Source organism: Erythrolamprus reginae, chromosome 12 (genome assembly GCF_031021105.1).
Source record: "Erythrolamprus reginae isolate rEryReg1 chromosome 12, rEryReg1.hap1, whole genome shotgun sequence".
Lineage (NCBI taxonomy): Eukaryota > Metazoa > Chordata > Lepidosauria > Squamata > Dipsadidae > Erythrolamprus > Erythrolamprus reginae.
In genome coordinates this window covers 16,354,107-16,377,159 of record NC_091961.1, presented here as the reverse complement: position 1 = coordinate 16,377,159, position 23,053 = coordinate 16,354,107, and the positions used below count along the sequence as shown (strand labels likewise).

General features: G+C 43.5%; 2 protein-coding genes and 1 non-coding gene across 4 annotated transcripts; 2 read left to right on the top strand and 1 right to left on the bottom strand.

Annotated features, from left to right (window-relative positions):
• Positions 1-737: 737 nt before the first annotated feature.
• MAK16 (MAK16 homolog) lies at positions 738-14,620 on the top strand. Its single transcript, XM_070765841.1, has 10 exons — positions 738-829; positions 4,680-4,729; positions 6,766-6,875; positions 7,500-7,564; positions 8,547-8,698; positions 8,844-8,898; positions 9,351-9,425; positions 10,612-10,722; positions 13,976-14,032; positions 14,313-14,620. The coding sequence occupies exons 1-10, from the start codon at positions 815-817 to the stop codon at positions 14,505-14,507; spliced, it is 885 nt and encodes a 294-aa protein (XP_070621942.1). The 5' UTR covers positions 738-814; the 3' UTR covers positions 14,508-14,620.
• Positions 13,431-21,636, bottom strand: TTI2 (TELO2 interacting protein 2). 2 transcript variants are annotated; one of them, XM_070765839.1, is made up of 8 exons: positions 20,175-21,636; positions 18,530-18,716; positions 17,652-17,744; positions 16,470-16,657; positions 16,229-16,372; positions 15,409-15,571; positions 14,709-14,909; positions 13,431-13,873 (listed from the first exon to the last, which is right to left on the bottom strand). In XM_070765839.1, exons 1-7 carry the CDS (start codon positions 20,834-20,836, stop codon positions 14,739-14,741), a joined length of 1,608 nt encoding a protein of 535 aa, XP_070621940.1. In that variant the 5' UTR covers positions 20,837-21,636; the 3' UTR covers positions 13,431-13,873; positions 14,709-14,738. The 2 variants fall into 2 exon arrangements, with proteins under 2 accessions (XP_070621940.1, XP_070621941.1); XM_070765840.1 differs by having other exon boundaries at positions 13,431-14,909; positions 20,175-21,062.
• A 266-nt stretch (positions 21,637-21,902) lies between these two features.
• LOC139175109 (small nucleolar RNA U13) lies at positions 21,903-22,000 on the top strand. The gene has a single exon (XR_011560472.1). It is a non-coding gene; the product is annotated as a small nucleolar RNA U13 (small nucleolar RNA).
• Positions 22,001-23,053: the final 1,053 nt, after the last annotated feature.

Below are 23,053 nucleotides of genomic sequence, written 5' to 3'. Positions count from 1 at the left end.
GTTGGGCGGCTGAAGGAACCTTCCCTTGGTCTTCCCCGCCGCCCACACGCAAACTCCACCATCTGCGCATGTGCGGCCATGAAAAAAAATGGCGCGCATGCGTAGATGGTGTTTTTACTTCCGCATCCAGTATAACACGGAAATCGGTTAGCGCGGGAGGTCTTGGAACGTAACCCCCGCGCTAACCGAGGGATCACTGTATACCATCCTAGACAGCTTTCCTCTCTGCCCAGTTTTGGAAGGCTTTGGATATCTCTTTTGCATCTTTCCAAGAACAAGCTCTAGCCAGACATTCTCACTCATAACTAGGACATGAAAGTGCCCCAGTTTGCTTTTTCCATCCATCTCTCTGAATAGAATAGAACAGAATTTTATTGGCCAAGTGTGATTGGACACACAAGGAATTCATCTTTGTGCACATGCTCTCAGTGAACTTGAAACGACTTTCAAGTAGAGTTTACTTCTTTATCCTGGCATAAAATTGACCTGGCACAAGTTAAGAGAAAGAAGTGTCTTTAATTTAATTTGAAATGATTTAATAGGGGGTTTTTTTGGGGGGGGGGGGTCAGGGCAGATAAGGCCCCAAGGTAGGGAAAAATCTATAGAACTGATTTTTAAAGGGGGAAGAAACAAGCAGGATAAAGTTTCACTGAACCCATCAACACACCGGGGAGCGCATATCTTCCAAAATCTATAATGGAGCATGCGCAATCCTCACCCTACTTCGCGGAGTTTGGTCTGCTGAGTTCTCGCGAGATTTCAGCGTCCAGGCTTCGTCCTTATTTTCCCGACGCGTTTTCTTCGTGGCGGTGAGATGCACTCAGACGACGTGAGTTGGGGGCGAGGTGACCGCAGATCCCGGGTAGGAGGGGAGGAAAGCGGACGTGGTGCCGTACGGCGGCTCCGGTAACTGCCAGCTGGGCTTTCGCTTCCAGCTGGGCTTCCTCCTTCCACGTGGGAGCGGAGCTTCTTGAGGCTGGACGCGCCTGGGCTGCATTGAGGTCGGGATCCGCTCCGTGGGACGCGTGCTGAACTTTTAGGGAGAGTATACTTGCCAAGAACCCTCGTTTTCCTAATTACAGCCTCGAGAGAAGAATGCCACGGCTTTATCCAACATTAGGATCTGGGTGTAGACACTAACTCTTAATGCTATTGCTGTATACCTGACACCGGCATTAAGATCTGGGTGTGGAGATGAGAGAAAAGAACAATCCTGAGCATGGGCAGAATGTGTGTGTGGACATTTGTAGACAAAAGACTAAAAAGGCAAAACATGTATACATTTCAATAGAAAGCTCCACTATACAGAGATTTGGTTGGTTGGTTGTCGCCCTTTATGTGTCGCCTTTCTTCGAGGACTTGGAGCATATAGAAAGAAACAATAGAATGCAGCAGCCTAAATCCGATTAATTTAAAACTAAATAGAGTAATCTCAAATCCCCAATTGTATTAAAAATCAATCATACCCATTCAGACAGCCATACATAACATTTGTCGGCCAGGGGGCTAAGGCCTAATCACCCCAAGCCTGGGGGCATAAATGAGTTTTAAGACTCTTATGGAAGGCAAGGAGGATGGGGACACGGGGAATCTCTGGCGGGAGCTGATTCCAGAGGGCCAGGGCCCCCACAGAGAAGGCTCTTTCCCTAGGTCCTGCCAAGCGACATTGTCTAGTTCAGTGTTTCCCAACCTTTTTTGAGCCGCGGCACATTATTCATATTTTCAAAATCCTGGGGAACACTGAACGGGGTGGGGTGGGGGGGCTAAAGAAAAGTTTGGACAAAAAAAAAATCTCTTTCTCCATCCCTCTTTCTCTCCCTTCCCTTCTTTCTCTCCATCCCTCTTTCTTTCTTCCTTCCTCTCTTTTTTGCTCTCTTTCTCTCTCCCTCCTTCCCTCCCTCTATGTCTTTCTCTCTCCCTTGCTCACTCTGCCTCTCTTGCTATCTCTCTTTCATTCTCTCTCTGTCTCTCTTTCTCTGTCTCTCTTGCTATCTCTCTCTGTCTCTCTTGCTATGTCTCTCTTTCTCTCTCTCTCTGCCTCTCTTGCTATGTCTCTTTCTCTCTCTCTTTCTCTCTCTCTCTGCCTCTCTTGCTATGTCTCTCTCTCTCTGCCTCTTGCTGTCTCTTTCTCTCCCCCCTCTCTCTTTCTCCCTCTCTTGCTATCTCTTTCTCTCTTTCTCTCCCTCTCTTGCTATCTCTTTCTCTCCCCCCTCTCTCCCTCTCTCTTTCTCCCTCTCCCGCTATCTCTTTCTCTCCCCCCTCTCTCCCTCTCTCTTTCTCTCTCTCCCTCTCTTGCTATCTCTTTCTCTCCCGCCTCTCTCTTTCTCTCAGCAGCCGCAGCGGGTAGTAGCTGTGGGGCGGCGGCAAGGTCGTCAGCTGTGAGGCGGAGCTCCGGAACGGAGGCACGGACGGCTGTTCCGGAGCTCCACCTCACAGCTGACCACTGCCGCTACCCCAGGGCTAGTACCCGCTGCGGCTGCTGAGAGAAAGAGAGAGGGGGAGAGGGGGGTTACTACCCGCTGCCGCTGCCACCGCCATCACCCTTCCGCTGCCGCTACCCTCCCACCATGCCCCAAAGCTCACCTGCAGCCGCCAGGGAAGCTCCAGCCGGGCGGGGCGCTGCAGTTGCCAGAAAACTTGGAAGGCGCTGAGAAGGAAGCTCAGCTTCCGTTCTCACAACTTTTTGCTCTTCGCAAAAAGTTTCGAGACCAGAAGCTGAGCTGCTTTCTTCGCGGCACACCTGATCATGTCTCGCGGCACACCAGTGTGCCGCGGCACACCAGTTGGGAAACACTGGTCTAGTTGATGTGACCTGGAGCAGTAGTCTGGCCGGATGACATGTAGGGCTTTATAGGTCATTACCAACACTTTGAATTGTATCTGGAAACCAATTGGCAGCCAGTGCAGTCTGCGGAGTGTTGGGGAAACATGGGCATGCCTAGGAAGGCCCATGACCATTTTGCACGATTTGCAGTTTCCGAGCACTCTTCAAAGGTAGCCCGGTGTAGAGAACATTGTAGTATTCGAATCTTGAGGTGATAAGGGCATGAGTGACTGTGAGTAGAGACTCCCTGTACAAATAGGACCGCAACTGGTGCACGAGATGATCCTGGGCAAACACCCCCCTTGCTACAGCCGAAAGATGAAGTTCCAGAGTCAGCTGTGTGTCTAGGAGGATGTCCAAGTTGCGGACCCCCTCTAAGGGGGTCAAAAGTCCCCCCTTCTGAGTGATGGATGGACAGATGGAGGTGTCCTTGGGAGGCAGAACCCACAGCCACCCTTCTCAGGGTTGAGTCCGAACCAGTTAACACCCATCCAGACCCTAACAGCCTCCAGACACTGGCACATTACTTCCACTTCCAGCTATGCTTTCTATATGGTTGCTTTGATGGGCTTTTAGCCTATATCGCTCCCTGTTTGTATGTACATATTGTCAACTGCATACTACACATGTATTTTAATATACAGTGGTACTTCTACTTAAGAACTTAATTCATTCTGTGACCAGGTTCTTAAGTAGAAATGTTCCTAAGTAGAAGCAATTTTTCCCATAGGAATCAATGTAAAAGCAAATAATGCGTGCAAACCCATTAGGAAAGAAATAAAAGCTTGGGATTTGGATGGGAGGAGGGGAAGGAAGACAGTTGCTGCCGAAGGAAGAAGGTGAGGTGAGGGGAATCAAAAATATCCAAAACTTTAAGGCTAAAAAAAAAAGAAAAAAAAGAGGGACTCTGATGTGGCGAGGAGGAGCATGTGCATCCCATACACTCGGCACAAGGCTGCCTCCCATACACTGCGCTAGAGAGAGAAACCTAGGCAGACAAGAGGGGGGAACCTCCTGCTCCTCTGACCAAAAGGCGGCGGCGGCTGCTGCTGCTACCTGCTGCTTCTTCCTTCCCATGCTGAAGGGTTCCCCTCTCCTCTCGCTTGTTTGCTTTGTAGCTGGCGCCTTTCCTTTACTGTGGTGACTCCTCGGTTTGGCTGAAGTGAGTTGATCTGGCTGGGGCGAAGTACCCCATTTTGCCTTCCACTCCCAGACGCTCTGTGAGGCAACCTTGCGCCGGGTGTATGGGAGGCAGCGTGAGGGAGTCACCACAGCGAAGTGGTTTATCCCCTCTCCAAGCGTTCGCTCTGGGCAGCCAAAGCTCCTTAAACGCCACCGAAACGTTCCTCTAGCAGCCCAGAAAAGCCCAAGATGGCTGGGATTAAAGGGGGAATGGTAGGAAACAGGTTGGGCCTTCGTGCCACTCTCAAATTTCCTGGGAAATTTTTCCGGGCTTGGGTTCTTAAGTAGAAAGTGGTTCTTAAGTAGAGGCAAAAAATTTTTGAACACCCGGTTCTTATCTAGAAAAGTTCTTAAGTAGAGGCATTCTTAAATAGAGGTATCACTGTACTAATAGATTCCTAGAACTGCATTGCTTTGTTGTTCTGCTTGAATAATTTTGTAGCCAAATGACATCTTCATACTATTTTATTAAGTAAATTGTATGTCCCTGTTAGTAGACTGCCCAAGATAGCTAATGTAAGATGGCAATCGGCTAAAACTAAAACAATGGCATCAAGTGTGCATCATAGTTAGAAGAGAACTTGTTTGGTTCACCAAAAGAACCTCGCCAAGATGTCTACATTTTCAGTTGAAAAGCATGGGAAAAATCAATAATGCTATCTTTTCCTCTTAGATTGTTTGGGATACTCTTGGCAATAAACAGTTCTGCTCATTTAAGATCAAGTGAGTATGTTTACTATATATGCTGAATTCAAGGGTTAGAACTGAAGGGAAGATGATAAGTCTCTTTTAATGTTCTGGATTACATGATTGATCTATCTCAAGCACAATGCCAGTGATTAGGTTTTATGAGATTTATGGTCAGAACATTTGAGAAACTCCAGGTAGTTTTCTCTTCAGCTGGATTTTTATACATTGAATTTGAATAATGAATTCACATTTTCTTTAACCAGCATGCTTGTAAGGAGACTGTTATAAAAATATCAGCTGTAGCACTTAGAATTATATACTGCTTCATAGTGTTTTATAGCCTTCTCTAAACAGTTTACAGGGTCAGCATATTTTCCCCAACAGTATGGGTTCTCATTTTACTGACCTCAGAAGGATGGAAGTCTACAGAATCTATGGAGAGGGGCGGCATACAAATCTAATTAATAATAATAATAATAATAATAATAATAATAATAATAATAATAATAATAATGGAAGGACGAGTCAACCTTGAACTGGCCAGATCTAACTGCTGCCTGTCTGCACAATTAGCTTGTAATACTGCATTTTTAACTGCTGAACCACTTCAGGTCATAGCAGCCCAGAAACATCTGTTTGTAGTTGAGTAGAATCCTTAATGCCATACCTCAAAGCAATACCTAGTCCAGTTTGACTGATTTTAGATGCTAAGGTGGAGGTTCGTAAGGTGAAAGGTTCGTAAGACGAAACAATGTTTCCCATAGGAATCAATGGAAAACTGATTAATGTGTGCAAGCCCAAAATTTACCCCCTTTTCAAGCCAAAACACCCGTTTTTGCACTGGTGGGATTCCCCTGAAGCTCCCCTCCATAGGAAACCCCACCTCCGGACTTCTGCATTTTTGTGATGCTGTAGGGAAATCCCAGGAGGGGAATCCCAGGATCGCAAAAATGGGCACTCCGCTGGCAACAGAAGTCCGGAGGTGGGGTTTCCCAGCAAGGGAAGCCTCAGCAAAATTGCACCATTGCAAAACCACAGAAGTCCGGAGGTGAGGTTTCGAGGACTTCCGTGTTTTTGTGATTTCGCTGAGGTTTCCCTTGCTGGGAAACCCTATCTCCAAACTTCCGTTGCCAGCGGAGTGCCCGTTTTTGCGATCCTGGGATTTCCCTACAGCATCGCAAAAATGTGGAAGTCCGAAGATGGGATTTTCCATGGAGGGGAGCCTCAGGGGAATCCCAGGATCACAAAACCGGGTGCTTCGCTTGCAACGGAAGTCCAGAGGCGGGGCATCCCAGCGGTGGTGGGTTCGTAAGGTGAAAAAAGTTCGTAAGAAGAGGCAAAAAAATTCTGAACCCCGGGTTTGTATCTCAAAAAGTTCGCGTGACGAGGGGTTTGTATGACAAGATACCACTGTATTTATTTTCCACCATAATTTGCAAAGAAATTCATTAAAAATCAGACAATGTGATTTTCTGGATGTGTTTTCTCATGTTGTCTCTCATGGTTGACCTATGATGTCAATTACAGGCTTCTCTCTTTTTAAGTGGGAGAACTTGCACAATTGGTGTCTGACTACATACTCCCCCCCCCCCCACTGTACATAGGAAACAGTAGTGAATTTTTAAGGATTTATTGCATTCTTCCCATGTACAGAGATGCATTTGGGCCATGGGGATTTTGGATATGGCAATCCCAAAGCACCTGGATTACGGTTTATTGTTGGACCTAGTGCAGTGATGGTGAACGTTTTTGGCACTGAGTGCCCAAACCGGAACATGCACATGTGTGCCAGAGCACTGAAACCCGAAGAACAGCTGGCCATTGTGCATGCACACGCTGGCTAGCTGGTGTTTGGGTTTCTGACGCTCCGGCTAGCGTTCCGGAAACCAGAATAACTAGCAACTATCACACATGCCCACAGAGAGGGCTCTGTGGACCACCTCTGGCACGCGTACAATGGGTTCGCCATCATGGGCCTAGTGATTTTGTGGTAATAGTCAATAATGGAGATGAGAAATAATGTATGGTATTTTAAAAGGGACTACCTTTACAACTTTTTTCCTTTACAGAACAAAAACTCAGAGCTTTTGCCGAAATGAATATAATATAACAGGCCTGTGCAATCGCTTGTCCTGTCCTTTAGCCAACAGTCAATATGCTACTGTTAAGGAAGAGAAAGGTAAGAGTTCTTACTGTGCTTTTCAATATCATATTATTTTTGCTTTAATTGAGCAGGACTTGTTAAGATCCATCAACAGTAAGATTTGAAAGAAGTTCAAAGATTGCTGCAAAAGCAATAATAGTAAATGTACAGTACATTCTGACAGTGATTCTCTGTGATTACTGTTGTTAATAAAACTATAGAAACAGTTAAAGACAAAAGACAGAAAAAACATGAAAGGGAACAAGGAAAGAAAGAACGAAGGAAAGAAAGAAAGGGATGTTAGTTATCCTCACCAAAAGCCTGGCTGAAGAGCTAGGTCTTTAAGGCTCTTAAAGACCAATAGGGTGGGACCTCTTCAAATCTCAGGGACAAACTTATTCCAGAAGGCAGGTGTTGTGACAGAGAAGGTGCACTTCTGAGGTTCAAATTGATGGCATTCTTTAATTGATGGACCCTAGAAGTGCTCATCCTGAAAATAATTTCCTGGCTAAAGGCTGGGATCTTGTGAGCATCAATCACAGGAATTTGTAGAATGTATGGGTTAATGCTTTTGGGGCAGATAACTTGTATCTGTAAGTAAGAATGTGGCAAATCTACGGATGTTTCATATCACTGCTTATTTTTGCTTATTTGTTTTAGGACAATGTTACCTTTATATGAAGACCATTGAACGGTCTGCTTTTCCCAATCGGCTCTGGGAACGAGTAAGTTCTTTTGTATGTGCCAGGACTGAATTTGGGATCGTTTAAAAAATTCCTTTTAAGTGTACAGTAGTCCCTCGCTATACCACGCTTCACCTACTGCGGCTTCACTTCATCGCGGGTTTCTGAGGAAGTCGATCGGCAGATTTAAACAGCCCGCCGAACTCGATCGGCAGGTTTAAAAAAAAAAAAAAATCTAAAATTGTAAATACTGTATTTAAATACTGTATCTAAAATAAATACATGTACTGTGTGGGAAGGGTTTATAAACACTTAAAACAATGAAAACTTACCAAACAATTACAATATAAATACTTAAATAAGCACTATCAGTCGATAAATTCCCCATCGCGGATTTCACCTATCGCGGCCAGGTCTGGAACGTAACACCAGCGATAGGTGAGGGACTACTGTACGTACATTTGGGACTGACTAACACTGTAGACAATGATAGTCTTTTAATAAAAGTATTCAAAGTAAAGAAAGTGTGAAGAAGTGTCCAGTTGTAGGGATCTGATTGCTGGCATTATTGACTTGGAAAAGTACATTGACCGTTGCATTCCTGTAAAAGTTAACATTGATGCATATAAATCTATGGTGTGTATGTGACCCTTATTTAGTTCTCGTTGTTCCATCTCTAAAACTATAATATTCCCTTGCCTCCTGCTGATATTCTACGTTCTCATCCTGCTTCAGGCTTCAGTGTTGCCCTTTTTCAGAAATAGCAATAGCATTTACGCATACCTATACACCACTTCATAGTACTTTACGGTCTTCTCTAAGTGGTTTCCAGAGTCAGCATATTTCCCCCATCAATCTGGGCCCTCAATTTACCGACCTTAGAAGGATGGAAGACTAAGTCAACTTTGAGCCAGTCAGAATTGAACTCCTGGCAGTAGGCAGAGTCAGCCTGCAATACTGCATTTCAACCACTTTGCCACCATGGGTCTTTGCTGCATGCCTCCTCCTCTTTCATTTCTGGCAGGTCCGATTGAGCAAAAACTATGAGAAAGCATTAGAGGAGATTGATGAGAATCTCATCTACTGGCCCCGCTTCATCCGGCACAAATGCAAGCAGCGCTTTACCAAGATCACCCAGTACCTGATCCGAATCCGCAAGCTGACACTGAAGAGGCAGTAAGTGGTGTTGCCTACCCCTGTTCAGTTCAGCAGGGGTTATCTCCATAAGTGTGAGACAACCCTGTTACTGGCCTGAGAGAGCTGTATCTTTTTGACACCTGGTTTGCAGAGCTATTCTATCAATATCTTCTATCTCTTTCAGGAGAAAACTTGTTCCATTAAGCAAAAAGATTGAAAGGCGTGAAAAAAGACGAGAGGTAAAGGACCTTATTTGCCACAGATATTCCTCCTTCTTTGCTATTTTGGCTCTCAAAGCAGCCCCTGTGAAAGTTCCAGGTTCTTTTGCTGTTTTTTTAGTTGTTGCAACATTTTGACCATAAGCTCTTGGTGCCGACACCTAGCACACCTCGCTCCATAAAGTCCAGGAGTCCGCCTACTAGATGAGCAAATCCTCAGATGGTAATCCACTTTAGAGCACTAAAATTTCACTGTCCATCGCTTTGGAATATATCTGTTTATAGCGACTTTGTATTGAGCATGACAACCAAGAGTCCACATACATAACACTAAAGGGTTTTTCATATATTTTTTTTTTTTTTTGAAAAATGGTCTTTGGAATGGTGGATGGAAGGCACCAACACATTCTCACAAAATTCTGTCTTTCATCTTCCACTGTACTGTTGACTTGTTCCTTGTTTTCATCTACTAGGAAAAAGCCTTAATTGCAGCTCAGCTGGACAACGCTATTGAAAAGGAATTACTGGAGAGACTAAAGCAAGATACGGTATGATCTCTTAGCAGGAAGATCAAAAAGGAATTGAGCTGAACTGTGATATTTAGCTTAAGCAACAGAGTCTGTGAGGGACCAGAAAATAATTCCTGGAGTTCAGGAGCAGTTTACTCAACAGCTGGCAAGTAGTTTGGGCTGGAGATTCCCAGGCTTCATCTAAGTCAGGGGTGTCAAACTCAAATTCATTGAGGGCTGCATCAGGGTGTATGTTTGGCACTAGGGGGCTGGAGTGGGCATGGCCAAGGTGGGCGTGGCCAACTCGATGTCATTCGTGTTGGCCCCCTTGGTGGCCTGAGCGCTTTCCCAGCGAAAACGGGCTCCCAACTTCATTTCAGCTGCAACGAGCGAAAACTGATCTTGAGAGTGCCACCTGCGCCCTCACGATGTCCATTTTCGGTTGCATCAGCCTCCTGCAACCTTCTACCAGTGAAAACAGTCTTCGCAAGCTCCATTTTCACTGATAGGCACTGTGGGATGATCCTTTGCTGTTTGTAGGCTGGTCCTATGGGCCAGATCTAAACAACCCATGGGCTAGATCTGGCCCCCTTGCTCTAAGTTGTTAGAGAAATAGGAGTTAGGTTACAGTGGTGGTGAATCTATTCAGGAATCCAAAACCCTCCAATAAAGGATACATAAAAGGAAAAAAAATATGAAGCATATAGTTAACCTTTAGAAATTACGATATGGGGAATCTTGATTTAATGAACTCTTATTTATTGGACTTGGTGCAGCAGACCAAATTTTGAGCCAGATATCCCCTGAAACAATCTTATTGTCATTCAAAGTAGATAGACCAGGTGAAGCAGTCTTTAGCTATTTGTAATGATTTGTGAAAATCATTGTGAAGGATGTAACTTGTGATCTAACAACCATCTGAAAATAGTGGGTACTCCCTGATCCTTCAAATAATCCCTTAAATCAGAGCTGTCAAACTCGCGGGTTGTGGGCCGGATGCATCATGTGCTGGCCCCAACTCCCGCCTGGTTTAGCAAAGGGGGAAATAGTTCCAATGTGTCATGTGATGCCATCGTGACACTGCAAGTTTGACACTCCTGCCTTAAAGCTTCACTATAAGGCAAGACGCAGCAATGCCTTCTAAAGTGACTTCAGTGGAAATTAGCACTGTTACAGATCTTCAGAAATTGTCTTGTGTTCCTGTTCTTGATATTTCTCTCATTAGTACGGCGATATCTACAACTTCCCCATCCATGCTTTTGACAAAGCTCTGCAGCAGCACGAAGCTGAAAGTGAAAGTGACTCAGAGGTGGAGAAAGAGGCAGAGGAGGAACAAGTAATGTTTTTAAAACTCTTGCTGATTTGCTTCAACCAGTGGGTGGGGAAGAGCGCTGAACACATATGTATGTCTGCAGCAGTGGGGGATTGCATGTATTGAGGGAAAAGTCTACAATGTACACCTTTCTATTGCATCATCATCATAATCTGCTCTTCTGCTGGGGAGGTCTTACTGAGAGTAACAGAAAGAATAAACATCCAGTCAGTATATGTAAAGTTTCCACCAATTAGGACTGCCCCCCTCCCCCGAAGGCTGAGATGATCTGGCTGGACATTCCAGGATCTGTAGTCCTAGTTTGGCACCTCAAAAGAGGGTAAGATGGTAGAATAGTGTCTTGGGCCCTGCTTCAGATTGTGTTAATTTCAGGTTGTCTTAAAAAAGCCAATCTTCATTATGGCTGCATTACACTAAGTTCATTAACTTGGTGTATCCTGCTTCCCCAAATGAAGTGTCCACAAAGATACTCCTATTTCCTTCCTTGAAGGCTGGGAATTGGAGGTTGAAATGTCATAAATCAAATTCATATACTGCCTGATTCTGAGCAACTCCTGGAGTGGGGGGCTTACAAATTGCTTTTAAGTAATTATTATTAAACATTTTACATGTTTACAAAACTACAGAACCAGAAGGGTAGGAAAATCCATAAAGATTCCTATATTAAATAAATCAATAAGAAACATTGCACTTATATGCTACCTGATTCTGAGCCACTCTGGGTGGTTTACAAATTTTATAAGATTTTACATACCATATTTTTTGGAGTATAACATGCACCCAAGTATAAGACACACCTTAGTTTTGGAGGAGGAAAACAAGGGGGGAAATTATGCCTCTGCCTTCCGGCAAAGAGCACAATTGATATATAGTGGTCCCTTGACTTTTGCCGTCACCATGGGAGATGCTGGCATACCTGTGTGCCAGCCCATTGTGGACTGCCGCCACCGCCAATTTTGCTGCTGCCAATTCTGCCGCCGCCAGGCCATCTCAGCTGCTCGGCGGCCCATGGTCCTGCTGCCGCCGCCAATCCCACCACCACAGGGCCCTCAGCTGTTTGACAGCCCACGCGACTCCTGCCACCGCCGATCTCACTGCCACCAGGGCCCTCAGCTGTGTGGCAGCCCACGTGACCCCTGCTGCTGCTGCCACCCCCGATCTCGCCGCCGCCGGGGCCCTCAGCTGTCTGACGGCCCACGTGTCTTCTGTCGGGCGCCGCTGCCCAGATTGCGCCTCCTGCCCCCGCAGCCTCCACTCCAGCCTCTGCCACCACCTGTGACCTAGAGTGCAGCAACGCCCCCAGCTTGCCGCCCCTGCGGGTTCTGGGGGTAAGGAATGGAGTAGGGAGGGGGAGGAAGGAAGGAAGCATCTCTACTTCGCGGAAATTTGACGTATCCCCCACGAAAGTCAAGGGACCACTGTTTCTGTGCATGTGTGCCTAACCTAAAGAAATAGCGAAATATTGGAAAAATCACATTATGGTAGTATACTAATGCCAGAAAGTATTCTTAGATGTAGTCACACTAACTTTATTTAATTATTTAAATAGATCTATTTCAAACATAACTAAATCAGGAACTAACTTAGTTGCCTTATCTTAATACTACAACAGGCAGTGTTACATTTCAGACTATACTTGTACAGATGCTGTTAAAATTGGTCTGGATCTCTGGAAATATAGTTATTCTCTGCTATTTAAAGAAGATATAATAGCACCGGGCCTCTTCAGATCCAGCATTTATTTTAAAAAGCTCCATTTTGTTGTCTAGAACAATAATAAAGCAGTCTTCAAAAAATAAGCCTAATAATTTGAACATTCTGTGCAATGGTTCTCAACCTTTCTAATGCCGCGATCCTTTAATATAGTTCCTGTTGTGGTGACCCCAACTATAGGTCTAGCAGCAATTTTCCCAACGGTTTTAAGCTGATTAGCAGGAAGATTAGAGGGACACTCCCATTGTAAATGCCTGATTGGTCAGATTGTAAAAATATGTTCCAACGCACCAGAATAGAAGCTTTAATTCCTAACACCATGGGAAATTTGTCTTTTCCCATAGTCTTAGGCAACCCCTGTGAAATGGTTGTTTGACCGCTAAAAGGGTCCCAACCCTGAGGTTGAGAACCCCTGTTCTATAAGCATTTATAGACTTACCTCCTTGCAGCAAACAATAGCCAGCTTCAGCACAGCCTAATTAGCACAAAAAAATAAAAATCTGCCTCTACCTCCCAGCAATTTGCCTCCTTGCAAATTGCAAGTTTAGTTTCACTTTCAGTTTTAATATAAGCAGCTAATATTTCCATTCTGCAGGCATTGCCCCCTACCTGCATTCTGAATCAGTTGATGGTTGGGAGGCCAATAATCAGTTGCTTGTTTTAATCAGGCTCTGCACTGTTTACTGAAAAGAGGCAAATTGCTGGGGGGCAGAAGCCAAAGAGTGGGAATGACTAGGCGGGGCTATATTCGGTGTATAAGATGCATCCATGTTTTCACCCTCTTTTGGGGGCGGGGAAGTGTGTCTTATACTCTGAAAAATATGGTAAGTTTAAATAACTAGAAACAAAAGGTAGGAAGAAAAAGTAAAAATGTGAAAGAAAGAAAAAGAAAATCGGTATCTAAAGTGTCTTCATAATAATTACCATCCACTATTCCAAATTGTAAATTTAGTTCTTTTCCCCATAAATGGACCTTTTAAAATGAACAATCATTTCAGTTTCATTTCATTTTGTTTTTATTCATTTTCAGCAAAAAGTCCATAAAGAGTTTCCAGCCTTTTACAAAAGTAACTGTAGTTCTCCCACAAGTCAGTTTAGCCATCTCATAATCCCTGCCTCCATTATGGATGTCTGGAGGCTTCCATCTTTGTGCATATAACAGCTGTATACTATATATTAAAAGTCCATGAGACTTTTCTAGTTGACTGTCCATAAGTCCTAGTAAAAATCTGCTTTCTTGTGGTTTACAAATTGTTAAAAAAACACAAGAAAATAGAAAATTAGTTCAGATTAACACAGAGTAGGAAGGGACCTTGCAGGTCATCTAGTCTAACTCCCTGCCCAAGCAGGAGACCTCACATCTGCATCTACTTAGGATTGAACTCACAACCTCCTGATTGGGAGACAAGCGCTTCACCTCAGGGCCACAGCAGCTGGAGTCCTGGTTGATAAATGAGAACAAAGATGAAAAGAGATAACAAATCAAATGAACAGAGAAAAGAATGGTTGTTTTGCATGCACAAATTTTATGCTTTCCTTGTAGGATTTGAACAAGAGGGAATATGTAGAAGTTGATGAGAGTGATCTCAGCGATTTTGAGGTAAGTTCAGCCCATTGAAGATTGCAATTCAACGAATTATAAGATGCCAAGATCATCCAAGAACAGCAATGAAGTAATTTTAATGTTAATCTTATTGTCTCTGGGCATCAAGGAGACCTCAAATTGAAAGCAATGATTTTCAGAATTGGTATTGCCTGCAGTGCAGCCATTTGGTAGAGAATGTTGATAGCAAGGAAATATAGAGAGTGTTGGGAGTAAATGAAATGTATTGGGATTGCCTCCCTGTTGTTTCTAAACTTCCCTTTTTTTTCTATTGAAGGAAATGGATAAACTCGAGTCAAGTAGTGAGGAGGCAACATCCAGTGAGGAGGAAAAGAAAGAATCAGAACCCAAGTCTAAGGGGAAAACTCCACTGAAAGGGCCATTCAGGCGGAAACGAACTTATGTTGAAATAGAGTACGAGCAGGAAGTGGAACCTCTGTCCAAGTCCAAAGAGACATTAGTTGGGAGTTGAGGACAAAAAATAATATTTGGACTATGAAATAATTGTATATGTCTTCACCATGTAATTGCCTGGAGGCCTTTTGTATTAAAGAGATGAAAGAATAAGCAAACTAGAAAAAGCAAGCCAGTGGGTTCTGTTTTTACTCTTTGCTTTTGCTATCCTTCCCGACAAGCAGATGTGCAAAAAACAGTTATTTTCTTTTACTGTTACCTGTTGAAGAGCAAGAACATTTTCTCATTCTTAAAAAACTGATGTTTTTCCTTCCAGGTTCAAAAAATAGGCATCCCCTTCATCAACATTGCTCTGGAGTTGTTCTGCAGAAAACCCTGTGACAGGATCCTCTTGTATTTGCTGTAGGCATTCCTTGAGGTGTTCATTTTCACAGCTTTGGTAGACTTCTTGCAATAGGACCTAGCAGAGAAGGACAGAGATTATCTATTGCCTTTTGCTCTGTCCTGTTTGCTTCTCAGACAACATCACACATTTAGATAAAAGATAAACTTCCCCATGGTAATGGAGGTGAAGAATTCTAGAAGTTAAAAGTTCTCATAAGTTTGAAAAATATTGACTTAGTTTATAACTGTCTATACCCTCATGTTAGATTTCACGCCTTCTGTCCTGCTCAATTCTTGCCATCTTACCAGGCTGTGCCCTGGACGAGATACCTGGGGGGGAGGGAGGCACTTTTAAAATCCAGGGAAAATATCCTCACAGGTCCCTTTGCAAGTTCAAATAAGCAAAGGAATTAGGGATGCTTCTAAAATGGGTTTTTAATAGACATGTACATTAAGACTTCTACGAAATGAGAGGAATTCTGAGCATGTTAAATCAACTCCTAAGCAAACAGATATACAAATCAAACCTATCCCCCCAAAATTCCTTCTTCTGTTGTAAATGGAATTTGGCCTACCTTCACCTGTCCTTGCGAACAGTGATTCAACAAGAGGAGACATTTGGTGGCTTTCTGAAGCAAAGTTGCTTTCACAGGTTCAGGGGTGGTGCTTCTATCTGTGACCACATCCCACATCATCCTCAGCAAAGCCTTGAGAATTATAGCAAGATGGCAAATCATTCTGTGGCAGGAAGATAGATATTTGGTTGATAGGACTATTTCTGGAGACAAGTTACTCCCCTGTATGCCTGGGAACCCAAACCCAACCTAGCTGGAAAAGTTACATGCTTGGGATCTACTGACACAGGACGGCCTATGACCATTATAATAGTCAAAATAACCACCATAGCCTTGACTAATTATTTAGTGCAGCAGTCCTCAGCCTTTGGTGCTTAGTGGGCCAGCGGGAGAGGGGAGGGGGAACTGGGCCACTAAGCACCAAAGAGGGAGAGGCTGGGGTGTGTATGCACTCTCGCATAGATCAACTTACATCTCTGTGCACGCTTGTGTGGCCTAGTTCCAAATAACCATAGCCCAATAGCTGTGGCCCAGGGTTGGAGACCCTTATTTACTGAGCTGGAATAAAAGGATTTACTACTGAAAACATCTTCAACATGTTTTCTTGGCATGAATGTCACTTTGATTCTATAGCAGCAGGTTTGGAGACTTTTTCCCCACTGAACTATACCCCAAGTGCTTCTGCTTCATAGGATTACTGATCATTTATTCCACAATTTTCTCCTGATATACAACACACATATATCATGTTTTGTGGCAATTTTCTGTGGCTCTGTGAGGGAGGCACCCAAGGCTTTTAGGGTTCATGCCTCTTAAATACCTAGGCCAGGCGTGCTCTATTGTATACTTCAGTGTTTCTAACATTGCAATCCGAGCAGCTTCCTCTGGTCCATCAGGGATTTCCAGATATCCCACAATCACTCGCTGCAGCCGCTTCAGATGATGAACAATCCGGATGCCGAGCCTTTCAAAAGACAAATTGGTTCAGAATTAGAAGCCATGTGAAAAGAGTGCCTCCCTCCTTACCAAGCTGTGAAGAATAGATGGGGCATTTTTTTTACCTCTTGACAAAAGCAGGTAGGCTTTTGGCATATATTCTCCGCAAAGAAAGCTGGTTCTCTGCTTCCATGTGAGTCAGTAAAAGCTGGAGGACTCTGTCAGAGGCCGTGACACGTCGGGGTTTAGGGGAGAACTGCTGTGGGGCTTTTTCCAAGACTAGCAGCACGTCTAGTATGCACAGCAACACAACCTGGATTAGGGATGAGAACAGCTGGATCTGAGCATCTGCTTGGGACAGATGTCCAGCAAAAGTGGCTGAGAGGTGAATTCTTTTATTCTGCCATGAGATTCCCTGTTGTGATATTCAGCTAGTTTGTCACTCTCTCAGCTTGACATACTTAGCAAATGGTTCAAATTATATGTTGGAGCTAATGTGTCTTGGAAGATGCAGTACAGAAACTGACAGAATGAAAACACTTGCCCAAGTAATAAGTGTAAGCCAGGTGAACACAGTAGTCAATACATCTTGGGTGAACTCAGCCAGTTTTTTAGTGCACAGTTTTTTAGTACTTCTGGGAGCTGGGGAAGGTAAAAACTCAGTGCATGAAGGGTACAGGCGGGAGGGGGTGGGTGGGGAGGTGTGACTTATACTCTGAAAAATATAGTACTTGTCTTCCTTTCTTTTCCACTTAGGGAGATGTTTATCTGCAGAAAATCCCAGACTTAATTCATAGGCTCTGGAAAGTCAAACATTTTAAATCAAACAGCACAACTACCACTACCATTCTAGAAAAATCAATAGTAAGATTTGTAAAAGAGCCTTCTCCTTTCTTCTCTAAGATTCAGATTTGCACCTCAAGAAACATCATAGTGGGCCTTGTTTTTAGAATGCCATGCTCTGTACATCTCTTGGTTAACTGGAACTGGCCAAAAGAACAAGTACATTTTATATGAAGAGAGAAATAGCAGAATTGCAGGGCATTTTTTTTCAAGGGGTCCAAATTCAGCCCAATATCAATTACATAATAAATATGGACTAATCATTTTCAAATAGGGATGTTGAGAAGAGAGCAATCTAAAAACTTACCATTTTTATATGATAGGAATATGTTGAGGTGGGATGGCTTGTAAAAGCAAAGTTAAGGCTGCAATTCTAGTGTTGTTTAGATAAGGAATGAGCCCAGCTATAATCAATGACGTTTGTTTTTAAACAAATACTTGCAGAGGATTATGCTGTACATTACCTGCACAAGTGGAGCCTCTCTGCTGTAGAGATGGTTAAAGAGAGCATGATACACAACCTGAACTCTGTTAAATTGACAGAGGATAGCTGCTGGCTGCAACAAGAGTACATCCATATGATTATCTCAGCTGGAAGTATATTTAGCTGAATTATGCAACAGTCATTTTATGACATGAAATTTACAGGTACATGCACATACACCTCTAACATTTCCTTTTTGTTATATTTATGCTAAACATTGCAAAAGACTAGGAAGGCAATAAACAGGCAACTGAGGTTTTCATATCACAGTTTTAGCAAAACAGGCTAGAGTAGAACATTGGATTATATGCTAGTTTTGCATATTGTTTTTCCTTTCCCTTATTTAAACTCCTGTTCCTAGAGGAAGAGGCATGTGGAAATAATCTGATTGCATATACCTCTTTTCTGCATAAATACAAGTATTTATCTACATTAATACTGTGTGCTGATTAGCTCCTGCCTATGCATAAATGTTTATCCCCATTTAAATCTAAAATAGCAGCCATAAACATCTTTTTTTCTGCAAAGACTGAGTTAATGAAATAGAGATGTGGAAAACTGAATTGAATAGGTGATTTAAATCAAAGACTAACCCTAACGCTAACCCTATCTGTCTAATGCTGCTTATTCTAATTACTATTTCAACGTCTTAAACATTTTTCAAGACACATTAATGTTTTTAGTTGTGTCTGATTCAGGCTGATATAGGAGAATAATTCTTTGCTCTAATCAGGCAAGATTTAATACCCATTCCCATCTTACCTAACTGTCTGGAGAGAAGAGGATTTAGGAGACTACAACCTCTGCATGTTTTTGCAGAGAAAGGGCAAAATAGTGAGGCATGTAGCTTCTTCTTACCACATTTTGAATAATATGATGCAGGCATCGTACACCCAGAATTTTATTTTCTACTCGGTAGTCATCTGACAACAGTAGTGAAGGTGGCAGAACCTTTTCCAGGTGATCACCAAGCCAAGGTTTCTGAATCTCCTGGAGCACGAAGCAAAACACGTACTTTGTTGCTGGATTACATTGCCATGTTTCTCTGAATCAGGGAAAGAAAATAAGGATTAGATAAATCCTTAGTACACGAATCTTTTAACCTGAGATGGCAGAGACTACTATTTTTATTAAATCTGATTTTGTCAGTGAATTAAACTCTAGCTTGTGTGACTACTTCTATATAGATTTCATTGCATTTGAAAGTAAAAATGGTGCCAAGAGGAAGAACAAAATAATTACTTATTTGAAATTCATTTCATTGGACATCAAATTCACAATAGGCATGAAAGAAACCAAATTATTATAAATCATCTCTGTTAAATCTCTTGTTCAATGCACCCTCCAAAGAGTCCACTACTTTGCCTGGTAAGTAGTTATTATTTGGAAGATTTTTCTAACATTCAAGACTGTTTTCCTATAACTTAGGTTTACTATTCTGGGTCTTGCTTTTTGGGTTGATAGGACAGAACAGGTCTTGAACCTCTGCATGATGTTTCCTCTGAGAATGCAACTGCATTCCAACTTCATTGAATTTTCTAAAGCTTAAACATCCACTTCTCAATTTCTTTTTGTTAGTCCAGATTCTATCCTTTTTGCTCTTTAAACCAAGAACCTCTTCAGCTCCCCTGAAATTTTTTGAAAATGTATTTAAAGTGGACCACGCTATTTACCCACTGCAGAAAATAGTGAATTTTGTTGGTATTGATGCAGAATAAAACCACATTTGCCTTTTTACATGTGATATTATCAATCTAGAAATTTCTCATCCTATTTCAGTTTAAAATCAAAACTCAATATGTTCTAATTACAGTCACATCTGAGTGCTGGCCCTATCTACTTCTTAGGAAGGTAATTTTTGGCTGAACATTTGAAGGCAAACATGATCCTAGACCAGAAAAAATTGCATATTGCTAACCCTAAATCATCACTCCCATAATGCTTTTCAGTGGTCTCTTTCAAAGTAAACTGTATAAAATGATGTAATTTTGTTACAGTATTGAACTTAGTTGTGTGATTGAGCCTATAAGCTCAATCACACAACTAAGCTCAATACTGTAACAAAATTACAGGTAATCCTTGACATACGACTACAATTGAGCCCAACATTTCTGTTGTTAAGTGAGACGCTAGGTGAGTTTTGTCCCATTTTACAACCTTTCTTGCCACAGTTAAGTGAATCGCTGCAGTTGATAAATTAGTAACTCAGTTATTAACCAAATCTGGCTTCCCCATTGATTTTGCTTCATAAGGTTGCAAAATGTAATCACATGACTATGGGACACTGCAACGGTCATAAATATGAACCAATTGCCAAGCATCTGAATTTTGATCACATGATTGCGGGGCTGCTACAAAGGTCATAAGTACTGTTGCAACTTTGAGTGATCATGAAATGAACTGTTATACGTTGAGGACTACCTGCATTGAAATGAACTTTATTTTAGGCTACAATGGAATCTATATCTTTGTTTTTGGAGATTAACACTGGGCTCTCACTCACTTGGTTAACTCTGGCTTCAGGCATTGCATCACCACAACAAACCAGCCATGTTCACCTTCATGTGTGCCTCTGAGAAACTCGGATATCGATTTATACTCCAAAACACGCAGCAGAACATCCAAGAGCTCCGAAGCCCTACATTGACTCCTGGGCTGGGTCCATGGCCTCTCTGCCACATGGGTCAATGCGTAGATGAAGATGGGTCCTGCCACTTGGCGAAGGACTGAGGTAGTAACTGCAGAGTCCAACCCCTCAAGGTCTTTTGCCTCTTCTACTTTGGCTAGGATGTTGCAGAAAACCAGGCTGACTTCCACTGCTCGCTCAGCTCCTGCCGCACCGGAAGGGTTTTCCTTGGGGGATTTTCCTCCCTCTGGATCCCACTGGTGAGGCGCTGCATAGCGGCTCAGGGCAACCACCAGTTCTTGAAGCAGGGCCGGAGCTACCCCAAACAGCCACTGACAGTCCGCAGCCTCCAGCAGGGCGGAAAGGTCTCTGACGAGCCCCAACTCGGCTGTGCAGGGAGCCCCGCTTCCAAAGAGCCGCAAGAACCGGGAGAGAACCTGTACTGCTGGGAAAGAAACGGAGTCCCCCAGATTTCCCGTGGCAAGACTTACCGAGGGGTGCTGCCCCAAAGGGCTGAGGCGGGCCTTGTCCCCAGACATATTATTATTATTAATATTGTTTTATTATTATTTATTAGATTTGTATGCCGCCCCTCTCCGGAGGCTCGGAGCGGCTCACAACAAATAGCAGCCTGCGAAGGTCTCTCTGCCCCACCCCACACACCCAGCGCCAATTCCCAGCCTCTGACCGTTAATTCTTCTCCCGAGTCCCTGTCTCCACACTTTAAAGTTCGGCTTTCCTTATTTGAATACCCCGCATTTCAATGCGAATCGTTTTCAACGCCATCGGGACTCAAGCTGATTACGTCTGAGAGGTCTAATCGCTACGGGACTCACGGAACCAACAGCAGAAACGGGCCGATTGCAGCAGAACGGAAGTTCATGCGGATTTCCACTTTCTGCCGAAATCAGAAATTTCATCTACCGCCGGAAGCGGAAATTTCAAGTTTTACCTCAGACATAGGAAAGAACAGAAAAAAAAATATTACGTAACAAGTATTACGTGAACGGTCAAGAGCTCCGAAGAGCGGTAGTTCTCCACTTTGGATCTAAAGGAAACTATGCTTTCCTTTAACCCAAAAACATAGGAAAAGAAGCGCTTTCTTTTCATTGTGCGTGAATAACGGTCGAAACATATGCTTTTGGGTTTGAGCGGAAATTAAGACCGTGAGTCAATCTATATTTCTGTAAGCTTCCGTCCGGCCTCCTCGGCGGTTCTGCCGTTTTCTCCTCACTGTTTTCCTATGTCACCTTCCTCAGTCGAAGCTGATTCTATTGCAGTTTCCTCTCCTAGAACTGCAAAGGTTTGACGCTTCCGACTACTCTTAATCATTGGGCCCTTGCCTGAAAGATAGTCCCCCCCGGTTGCCGAGAGTATCCGGGGGCGGGGCTGCCGGCGAATATATTAGCATATATAATGAGAGCTCCCGATATTGGTTTCTGTGGGAGAAACAAACACGAAGACACCAAGAAAGAAACTAATGGGCGCTGTTTGTGTTTTTAAATCAAGATTCTAGATTCGGGACAGAATGTTTAAGAGCGGGTTCATCATAACCCGAAAGCCGGCGGCACGGCTTTGCCAGCCTGGTTTCTGAATTGTTCCACGATCCTGCAGGTTCTTTCATGTGATGAGTGGGGTGTTCATGCGAATGCGTGAGATGTGCCGTCCCAAATGTTACGACGGGGCACAGAACCCATCTGATCAGAACCTAGGGAACTGTATACTGCTATTGTTTCTTAGCATAAGTGGTAATTGTGATTGTAACACATTTTATATTGGGAGTGCTTAAATTGGTGTTTGTGCAGATTACACCCATGGAACTGTGGTGTAATCTGGAGACACAAATATTTTTATGTGATTTATTTGTATTTATATGAATCTTTTACAACAATTAACACTTATGGTGACCCACAGACTTAATTGGCGGGCAATGAAGGAAAAGAATGTTGAAGACATGCTATCTGTATTAAACATTCTAACAATTTCAAAGAGGAGAGCTGATATTTGGCTAGGCCAATGATGGCAAACCTTTTTTTCTTCAGGTGCCAAAAGACCATGGGCGACTGCACACACACATAATTCAATGCCTGGGGAGTGCGAAAACAGCTTCCCCCAGGCCCTCTGAAGGCCAGAAACCGCCTGTTTTCCAACTTCTGGTGGGCCCAATAGGCTTGTGTTTCACCCTCCAGAGGCTCCAAAGCCTTCCCTGGAGCCAGGGCAGGGTAAAAACAACCCCCATCTCCTTGGAGGCTCTCTGGAAACCAAAAATGCCCTTCAAAGAGCCTCTGTGAGCCAAAAATCAGCTGGCTGGCACACACATGCATGTTGGAGCTGAGCTAGGGCAACAGCTCGTGTGCCAGCAGATATGGCTCTGTGCCACTTGTGGCACCCATGCTATAGGTTCGCCATCACTGGGCTAGGCGATATATCAATCAATAAAATCTTTCTGAAGTTTTAGGGTGGATCAGTGGTGATCTCAGGAAAGCAAAAAACCTCACAGAAACCTCACAGAAACACACCCCGTGCTAGATTTTGCTATATGCACAGGTGCGGGAAGCAAAATTGTGCTTGATCCCGCACTCACGCTCCAGAGCCACAGAGCTGTGTGCAATTAGCCATACCGGCAGGAACCCACCACTGGGGATTGCCAAGCAATTTGCCAAACAGCACAAATGATAAACACTGTTTGCTGTGTATTTCTGTGCATGTGTGCCTCACCCATAGAAATAGCAAAGAATTGGAGAAATGTACATTAT

What these genes read in the sequence shown, in the direction of transcription:
- MAK16 (XM_070765841.1), top strand. An exon ending in CCAATCGGCTCTGGGAACGA is followed by an intron (nt 7,565 to 8,546) that starts GTAAGTTCTTTT and finishes CATTTCTGGCAG; the next exon opens with GTCCGATTGAGCAAAAACTA. An exon ending in GGCGTGAAAAAAGACGAGAG is followed by an intron (nt 8,899 to 9,350) that starts GTAAAGGACCTT and finishes TTCATCTACTAG; the next exon opens with GAAAAAGCCTTAATTGCAGC.
- TTI2 (XM_070765839.1), bottom strand. Translation starts at nt 20,836, where the DNA reads ATGTCTGGGGACAAGGCCCGCCTCAGCCCTTTGGGGCAGCACCCCTCG. An exon ending in CTGAAGCCAGAGTTAACCAA is followed by an intron (nt 18,717 to 20,174) that starts GTGAGTGAGAGC and finishes TCCCTGATTCAG; the next exon opens with AGAAACATGGCAATGTAATC. An exon ending in CTACCTGCTTTTGTCAAGAG is followed by an intron (nt 16,373 to 16,469) that starts GTAAAAAAAATG and finishes GTCTTTTGAAAG; the next exon opens with GCTCGGCATCCGGATTGTTC.